The 9,559-nt window shown below is 49.1% G+C and overlaps 1 protein-coding gene across 1 annotated transcript; it reads left to right on the top strand.

Annotated features, from left to right (window-relative positions):
• The first annotated feature begins 475 nt into the window (after window positions 1–475).
• On the top strand, window positions 476–9,019 carry TAB1 (TGF-beta activated kinase 1 (MAP3K7) binding protein 1). Its single transcript, XM_042837860.1, has 11 exons — window positions 476–598; window positions 1,177–1,313; window positions 1,477–1,630; window positions 2,248–2,334; window positions 2,858–2,996; window positions 3,471–3,584; window positions 5,930–6,041; window positions 6,167–6,311; window positions 6,684–6,906; window positions 7,212–7,368; window positions 8,337–9,019. Exons 1-11 carry the CDS (start codon window positions 566–568, stop codon window positions 8,542–8,544), a joined length of 1,509 nt encoding a protein of 502 aa, XP_042693794.1. The 5' UTR covers window positions 476–565; the 3' UTR covers window positions 8,545–9,019.
• The last annotated feature ends 540 nt before the right edge of the window (window positions 9,020–9,559 follow it).

The raw sequence follows: 9,559 nt of genomic DNA, 5'->3' as shown, positions 1-9,559 counted from the left end.
ATGGTGCTACGAACCAATCTCAACACAGGGCCACTGCTCTCAGCTCACAGGATTTCATAGGATCCCTCAAGTCTCTGCCACACTTCCCTACTTGTGGTGGCCAAAGGGTGCTCCTTCCTCTCAGAAGCCTCAAGACAAGTCACAGAAACACCTCAATTCCCTCTAAAATAGCTGTGGGGAGAAGGAAATTGTAAAATCTTTTTCTCTGGTGGACCCAAAGATCCACGCAGTGCCCTCCAGAGCCAAAACACCGCAAACTACAGCAGGGCAGGCACCGCGCCTTGAAGGACACCAGCCACGCACCGCATCACCCCAATCACGCGCAGGGGCGGGGCCAACCCAGCCACCCGGGCGCGCTCCCGAGCCCGCCACCTCCCCATTGGGCGGGGTGACGGAAGGGGGCGTGGCCAAACCGCGCGTGTGGGCGGGGCAACCGCCGGATGCGGCCCGTTGGCTGCAAGCGCTGCTCTCTGCGTGAGGGGAAAGAGGGCGGAGTCGTGTAGAGCGGCCGCTCTGCCCGGCAGATTTGTCTGCTCTGGAGGGAGGAGGGCGCTGCTGCTGCAAGATGGCGGCGCAGAGGAGGAGTCTGCTGCAGAGTGTGAGTGGCACCGTCCCCCCTCTCCCCGTTCGCGCATCTCCTTCTGTGTGTGCGAGGAGGGACCCGCACCTCCTCCTCATCCTCCTGTCCGGGAAGGGGGAGGTGCTCGCCTTGAGGGGAGGTGGGTGTCCTCTGCTGCGGGCTGCCCCGGGGCCGGCCCGCAGCCCTGTGTGGGGCTTTGGGGCCCTGCCTGAGGGGTGAGGGTCAGCCGTTGTGGGCCTGCCCATATGGGCACAGGGGCCCTCCGTCGGTGTTGGCAGTCCCGAATCCCCGTTTTCTGAGCGGGTGTCCTCCAGGTGCGAGGGTCCCGTCTGTCGAACTCGCCATTAGTGTTGTGCCGTGTGTCAGGCTCGGGTGCGAGTGTCAGTTCTGGTTTTTTGTTAGAAAGAGCCGGAGGTTCAGCCAGAGCTCAGTTTCAGAGGGAAAGCAAGGGGTAAGTGATGCAGCTCTGCAGCAGGGAACGTGAAGTTCTCTGGTATGTGCTGCCCTGGTAGCAGAGAGGGTGGGAATGAACCTGTAGCTCATCCTGAAGCAGCATTCTCACCTCAGGGTTTACGTGGCCTCTTTGTGTCTCTCAGGAACAGCAGCCCAGCTGGACAGATGACCTGCCGTCCTGCCATCTCTCTGGGGTGGGCTCAGCTCCAAACCGTTCCTACAGTGCAGATGGCAAGGGTACAGAGGGTCACCCCTTGGAAGATAACTGGTTGAAGTTCAGGTAGGTTGATTGTGCCTGGGTCACAGTCTCCTTTACCTGCCTCTGTCTGCAGGTGATATTTAGTTTTTCACAGAGGTCTCAGAGCATACAAGATTCTGGAGAAACTTGTTATGTGTGTTTTTATGTCATAGACATCTGTGAATTCTTTTGCCTTCTCTGATAGGAGTGAGAACAACTGCTACCTCTATGGTGTCTTCAATGGCTATGATGGCAACCGAGTCACCAACTTTGTGGGCCAGAGGCTGTCTGCAGAATTGCTGCTGGGCCAGCTGCACGCAGATCACAGTGATGCTGATGTGCGCCGTGTTCTGCTGCAGGTAAAGCAGCTTTGACTGGGAACAGCTTCTTCTCACTTTTTGCCACTGGGGAGCAGCGTCTGGTTTCTGAAGGGATTGAAACATCTGCCAGTGGTTGTGATTGCACTTATCCTGAGCAGCTGCAGTGCTGCTTGTTTTACTTCCATCTCTCACCCATCTGTCTCCCTGGCTGTCAGTGTGCTGCTGACAGCTCTCCAGGAATTTGCAGCCAGCCTTCACTGGATGTGTAGGAGCAAGTCAGCCTGAGAAGGAGATGACAATGAGTGAAAGGGAGAAATTAAGGCGTGGGGGGATGCATGTGCAAGTTCACTCTCTTGAGTGATGGATGAGTATTTTTTCAGTTAACATACAAAATCAAATAGGTCTCTGACATTGCTGGGTTTGTAACTTGTGTGTTTTGTCTCCTGTTTTGAGTGCTAGCAGATTGCTTTCACAAGCTATTAACAAGAATAATTGCACTAAAATAATTACATTTCAGTATGATGTGTGATCTTCTGATATCTATATGAACTGTAATCAGCTGCTCTTATGAACTAGTCTTCGGAGGTGGGGATGGGTAGTTTCAAAGTTCTCTAAGTACAGGATAAGAGCTCAGTTTTTCTTATGGTCTTTTTTAGGCTTTTGATGTGGTAGAAAGAAGTTTCTTGGAGTCTATTGATGATGCTTTGGCAGAGAAGGCCAGCCTGCAGTCCCAGCTGCCAGAGGTAATGTAGCCTTAAGAACTGGGCTACTGGTCAGTGTTGTCCAAAGGAGGTTGTAACTGAAATCTGTGTCTGTGTAGTTCTCGTCTGGGAGCCAGTATGAAATGAAGCAAGTGCCATGGTCTGTTCTGCAGAGTTCAGTTCCCACTGGTACTACTACCAGAGCTATCATTGCTTTTTTTTAGTAAAGAACTGAAGGTGCTGTGGGAAGGTGCTCAGCCCTGTACTTACGGCTCTTCCAGGACGAAGACATATGATGTGGATGGTAGGCAAGGCCTCAAATTTGCATGGTACATGGGCAGGTGTGAATTCTGGTCTTCAGGTGAATTGGAGTGTCATCTCCAGAGTCTTATCAAACCCATGTAGTTTGTTGGGATTGAACAAATAATTGTATGACTTGCACATCTTGGCCTCAAGGCAAGACTATCAAAATGAGGCCTCTCTCTCTATACAAATGTTGATTCTAGCTGTGGTTTCAGTGTTGTTGACTAAGTGTTTAAACCTGCTCCATAATCTTGGATTCCAGGGTGTTCCTCACCACCAGCTGCCTCCTCAATACCAGAAGATCGTGGAGAGATTGAAGGTTGTAGAGCAGGAGATCTCTGGAGGAGCCATGGCCATCGTGGCTGTTGTTCTCAACAATAAGCTCTATATTGCCAATGTTGGTGAGTTTTTCTTTGTTAGCATCCCAGTTCAGGTGTTTGTGAGGGTGGCTGCTGTACTAGGAAGTTCTAGGAAGCAGAAGCAATTTGAATGTTGGGGACAGTTTCCCTGGTCAAGGAGTGATTTGCTTGTTACTTGTAGGATGGACAAATCAGTCCAAGTCATTATCTCTGCAGATACTGGCTGATGCAATGTTTAATGACCAAAGAAGAGGGGAAAATGGGTTGAGAGGTAGTGGAGGTTCACTGGGAAGAACTGTCTTGTGAGGTACTGGCTGAAGGCTGAGTGAAGAGCTGCCTAACAGGCCTAGTATGCTGTAAGCAAGTCTACTTCTAGGAGATCATGAAGAGAGAGTACATGAGCTTTTCTCTTCTTTTCTGTCCTTATTCCCCTCTCCTGTTCCTTTTCCATTTGGATATGTTCTTCCCCTTAACGGCAGAGCTATCTGGTGCCTCATCTCACTACTCCTGCTGCAGGTACCAATCGTGCACTATTGTGTAAGTCCACAGTGGATGGGCTGCAGGTGACTCAGCTAAATGTGGACCATACTACAGAGAATGAGGATGAACTTTTTCGCTTCTCTCAGCTGGGTGAGTGTTCAATTTCATGTTCCTACCTGAGGGTGTCTCACGCCCCAGTCTACCTGGGGCACCAGGAATGACTTAAGCCCCTGGAAACAATAAGTGACAACAGAAAGAAGTTCTCTGTGGGCTGTGGTTTCAAATAACGAGTTCTTTTTCTGCATACCTAGCCACTCAAACTACAGAGTGTTCAGATTGCTGAACCAACAGAAAACGGTCCTTTTCTTCTTCCTTTTTTGTTCGTTTTGAGAGTTAGTTTTGTGTCCCGCTGCCATGCTGTCATTGATTTGCCCTGCAGCTGTGTGATTGCTGGAGTGGATAGGAAGGCAGGAACAGAGACATGCAGCCAGAGGGCAGAAGCGGGGTGGGCAGAGTGTGACTGCCCCTTTGGAGGCAAACCAGGGTTAGTCTGGGTTAAGTTCTGCATGATGCCACACCCCGAGGATGGTGGGTTTTGATTTGCCTGTGTACAAGCTGCTGCAAAACAGCAAGTACACTTCAGACAGGGGCAGACCAAACTCTGGCATTTAGTGCTCTTACATCAGTAACTATTGAACTGTGCCTATACTGACATCGTGCTTCAGGCAATTTCCCTTTTCCTTTACAATGTTTGACATGGTGTTTTTTCTTTCGTTGTCTGGAACTAGGCCAGGCCACTTGTGTGGCTGTTAACACCAAACTCTTCATATGGACATACTTGTATTCTGTGCCTTTGTTCTGGTATATATAATTTGGCATTCTTCATTAGGTTCACCTGATCAATGTTCTTATCTGGGGAGGCTGTCAGTGTGATAACTTTTTTTTGCTGCTAGGTCTTATTTTATTCCTTTCTCTTTCATTTTTTGTTTCTTATTCCTGCAGTAGTGTTGTGTGCTATGAAACAGAGGACTGACCACAGGAATCCAGGGAAAAAGAGGCTTTGACTGCCTTTCTACTGCCTAAAACACTAGGTTCAATTTAGCTGTGGTCTATAGTGGGACAGGACTCTCTGCTAGGTATGCTGACCTTCTTCATCTCGTGCAGCAGTGGTTCTCCTACTGGCAATGCTAATGGAGGGAAGAGCCTGTGGAGCAAGCTAGTGTGTACAGGCTGTTCTGGGGACCTGCCTGAGGTTGTTGTAAGCCCAAGTTGAAGCACAGTGCTAAGAAGTCACAGGGCTGGTGTTTGTCATGATACATCTTTCACCTGTCCTGGGGAAAGGGAGAGAGAGAGAGGTCTTACACCTGCTTGGCTCTTCACCCTGCTCATTTCAGCTTGTTCAGTGTTCCTGGACCATCACTGTGATTTAGGCACGAGCTCTCTGGTGTGCTCCTTGTGTTTGTGTCTGTCGTTAGCTTGTATCCCCCTGTCAGGAGCTGGCAAATGAGCCAGGCCATGTTGATGAGTCAGCTTTGGTCTGCAGCAGATGGCAAGAGTTGTATCTTACTGCTGGGGTAGGTGTGGAGCCATCTGTGTGGTGAGGCTTGGTTTGACTCAGGGGAGAGTTTCAGTTGGACCTCTGCCTTCACCTTGTACTGAGGACAGTCATCCCTAGATAAAAATCTCAAAATAACACTTTCCTGCCTGTTAGCTCTGCATCTAACCAGGATGGGGGGGATTGCCAGAACAGACCAGGTAAGTGACTCATCTGCTCTGAGTCCTGCCTCAAAGAATAGCCCCTTGCAGATGGTCTCTGTTAGGACCTTCTTCAAGATAAGATCCCTCCCTAGCATCTGACAGGTTTGAGTTATCCTCTTAAACTTAAACTAAATACCTGCTTGCTCACTGTCCTTGTTTTAGGAGTAGCCAGCACCAATCTGAGCACTTGAATAAATTCAGTGCCTCTTGTTGATTTCCTAAGTTAGCATATTACTGAAATTGTCATATGGAATTTAGGAACAGGGATCAATAGTCGTTGGAAGAAGCAGCAGAATCCTTCACGTATATTTTCCCTCTTCTTGCTTTCCTCCTCCCATCACATGGTCCAGAGCTGACAGGCACAGATGTTCCACTGCCTTTTCAGTGAATGCCTGTGCTCCCAGGCCAGCTGCCACCGGTGGCTTTGGACCAAGACGTGGACTTTGTCCCAGGGCCAGCCATTGCGTTCAGAGTGGGAGTGTTGAGCTGTGTGCATCTTGCTCCTTCTCCCTCACTCCCAGATGACAGCTAATGAGAACGTGTCCTTTGGAAACGGAGCAAACTGCTCTTTCTTTCCTTCCTGTGAGGAAGGATGATTCGTTGGCTTCTTATTTTGTCCTACTGTAGCTGGGTTTTTTTCAGCTGTGGATATTGTGTTTCTCCTTCCTGATAGTGCAACTGTGGTAAGTCCTTCAAGTTTCCCATACTCTCTTACATTTTGTTTTTCAATCTGGCAGGCTTGGATGCAGGGAAGATAAAACAAGTGGGAACTATCCGTGGGCAGGAAAGCACTCGGCGCATTGGAGACTACAAAGTCAAATATGGCTATACTGATATTGAACTCCTCAGGTCAGGAAAACTCAATTTTGTGGTTTTAATCTTTTAATCCTTTTTTTTTTTTTTTTTTTTTTTGTGACCCTTTCTTCTCACTCACTATGACACCACTGGTTATTAAAAACACTGTCTCTTTCCAGTGCTGCTAAATCTAAGCCTATCATAGCAGAGCCTGAAATCCACGGAGGGCACTCACTGGATGGAGTGACTGGCTTCTTGGTGCTTATGTCTGAAGGGCTCTACAAAGCTCTGGAAGCAGCTCACGGGCCTGGGCAGGCCAACCAGGTGAGTGCTTACATGGGAGTTGTTCTCTCAGCTACTGACTTATTTCAGGGGTGTTGGCTGCTCTCATATGGGCCATCCTTCACATCTGTCGCGCGAGTGCTACCTGAACTGGATGCCCGTGCCACCCCATTCCAGTTAGTAACAATGTGGGAGCTGGTTTGCCAAGCCAGTTCAGCCAGGTGCCTTCCCCTCCTTTTAGGAGGAGCCTGTTAAAGAGGATGGGATGATTCTAGGTGCAAAGCACGTATCAGCAAGTGAGACTGGCAAGAACCATAGCTAGATAAATTGCGGTAAAGCTTAGGTCACGTGGCTGGAAAAGGTTTCTTCTAGAATCTCTTAAACATTGTTCCGTTTATTTCCTCCTCTGCTTAGGAAATTGCAGCCATGATAGCCACAGAGTTTGCCAAGCAGACGTCACTGGATGCTGTGGCCCAAGCTGTAGTGGACCGGGTGAAACGGATCCACTGTGACACTTTTGCCAGTGGTGGGGAACGGTCCAAGTTCTGTCCCCGCCATGAAGACATGACCCTGCTTGTGAGAAATTTTGGCTATCCCTTGGGTGAGATGAGTCAGCCCACGCTAACACCAACACAAGGTATGCTGCAGAGAGAAGGAAATGGAGTAGAGGGTGGAAGATAAGAGCCCTTGATCTGGCATTGACCTCATGTTGGGAGAGTAGATACTTCAGTGTAGAGGGAATTTTGTTATTAGGGGGATTATTGGCTTCTGAGACCTGGAGTCCTTAACAACTTGATGATGCATTACTGCATCTAAGAAAGGAAACTTAATATAAATTCTTTCCTTGGGATCTTTGACCATTCCTTTGACCTTTCTTTGATGCTCTGCACCCCTTGTCACTCATGTCTCACCTGCACATAGAATTGTTTTCTTCCTTCTCAGGGGGCCGTGTCTACCCAGTCTCCGTGCCATATTCCAGCTCCCAAAGCACGAGCAAAACGAGTGTCACGCTGTCTCTTGTCATGCCTTCCCAAGGCCAGATGGTCAACGGTGCCCACAGCAGCTCAACTCTGGATGAAGCCACCCCCACCCTCACTAAGTAAATATGCTGCTCTCTTGATATCCTGCAGTCCCCTGCAGCTCACGCTGTGTGAAGTGGTTGAAAGGCAAAGGCACACCTGTCACTCATTCCCTTATCTGCAGCATGGCCCTTCTGACTGCAGTATTGACAGCCAGCATAAGTTGTTAGCTGGAAAGTGATATGTGAGGAGTGGGAATGAGCAAAGCAAGCGGCTCTGAAGCCAGCTCTGGGAACATGCCTTGTGAGAAGCATCTGCTGCTGTCACCAGAGGACACTCTGGCAGTCCAAAGCAGCTCTTTGGATGTTGGATGCTGTGCATGGAGGGAGAGTGGGTGCCCTTTGTTTTAATGTTGAACAGAGGCTGCTGAAGAGGTTGTGCTGCATGGGTCAGCTTGCTCAGGGGAGAGAAGTTAGGGTAAAAGAACAGATAAAGGTTAGACTTGGATCCCATGTGAATCTACTGTGCAGGATCCTACTGGTGGCTCTGATTTGAGTTCAGCCTTTGGCACAGGGTGGAGTGTGTACATTCTGCAAAGCGAAGAAGCTCTATGCTTATTGTGTTCTGGTAGCTCCAGAAACAATGAGGCTGACAAACCAGAGCTGCTTTGGCTGTAGTGTGGGTCACGCAAGAATAGCTTTTCTGCTGCCAGACTCTTTCTGTAAAGCTCATACTGTATGGGTATGAGGAAGCCAGCAGAGTGTATCCCTCTTTTTTTATTTTTCTTTTCTTTGCTACCTCTCCTTTGTTTCTCAGATGTCTGGTTGTACTTAAAGCTGTCCAGTTAAAGGTGAGGCAGGTATCTTTGGCAGTCATCAGTAGCGTGCTGTTCTCAACACACCTAATGCTGTGACAGAGCAAGGATCTGTAACTTCTTTTACCTGGTAGCTTAATCCTTAAAGAAGCTGGCACTTGTTCTGGTGCCTCGTGCAAGGTTGTGGATGTGGAAAAATAAAGCTGCTTTTGTTCTCTCTCTCTCTCTCCCCAGCCAAAGCCCCACTGTGACTCTCCAGTCCACTAACACTCACACACAGAGTAGCAGCTCAAGTTCAGATGGGGGTCTGTTCCGCTCCCGCCCTTCCCACTCGCTCCAGCCAGATGAAGACGGGCGCGTGGAGCCCTATGTGGACTTTGCAGAGTTTTACCGGCTTTGGAACATGGACCATGGTGAGCAGGGAGCACTGACTGTGTCCTAATGTGGAAATGGGCCTCCTCCACCCACCAGGTGCTCGGCTGTGTGAGAAAAGACTGAGGAGGGAGCAAGAGCACTCCAGCTCAATTCTGTGTTCTGCCAAGAGTTAACTCCTATCCAGGATGTGCTGAACACTGGGCTGGGGAGCATCTGCTGTGCTCTTGTCGTACGTGTTGCCTGTGCAATGCACCTAATCCTGACTGACCTCTTTCCCTTGGAAGCCCGGTGAACAAGGGAAGGGGTCTTGAATGCAACCCTCGCTGCAGGTTTTCATAAATAAAGTTGCAGAGAGGGCTCTCTCCTGGATAATGCAAGAGTAGAGGCCTGTACAAAGGCTGTGTGTGCGTGTGTAGGTGTACGTGTGTGCCTGCGTGTGTGCGCGCTGTCAAAATGTTTCCACAATTCATAATGCTGTGATTCCAGTGTTCAACTCCATAGAAGATACCTCTATTTTGCAGAATAAATAACTTATAGCTACACTCATTGGCACCTGTGTGGCTTGTTCTCTTCTTTAAATCAAAAGGATGTGAGTTTGACAGCTCTTCCCACTGGAAACCTTCAGCTTCCAGCAATGCAACTTGCAGCAAGCAGGTTTCAGTTGTAGAAGCGTCCTGAGCCTCTGCGTGTGGATTCAGATCCTCTGTAGCCTTTGCCCTATGCTTACTGGCAAAACTTTGGCACCGGTACTAAAACATAAATCCAGATTTTGTAGAGGGTGGAGTGCAATGCATTTTTCTTAACAGGCTTTTGTTAACGTCCAGAAGGAAGTTAGGTGTTGATGAACTTAAAGCTGTAGCTGTGTTGCAGTGCAGTTGTGTTACAGATGCTGGAGTTCATCCTCGTGTCAAAGCAGAAGTGGGCAGCAAAGGAGAGAAGGTGTGCAGCTGAGCATTAGCCTGGAGGAGCTGGGGAAGGTGTCAGAATCGCAGCAACTTTCCCCTTCAGTTCAGGCTTCTGACAGCAGGCGGCAAGCGTGCCTCTTTCCTGCCTGCTGCAGGCTTCCTGCTGCAGCCTGCCTT

The sequence above is a fragment of the Centrocercus urophasianus genome, unplaced genomic scaffold (assembly GCF_019232065.1).
Source record: "Centrocercus urophasianus isolate 14NV4802_14NV808 unplaced genomic scaffold, USGS_Curo_1.0 seq_73, whole genome shotgun sequence".
In the NCBI taxonomy this organism is placed as follows: domain Eukaryota; kingdom Metazoa; phylum Chordata; class Aves; order Galliformes; family Phasianidae; genus Centrocercus; species Centrocercus urophasianus.
The sequence above is the reverse complement of the archived record's forward strand: the minus strand, read 5'-3'. Positions and strand labels throughout refer to the sequence as shown.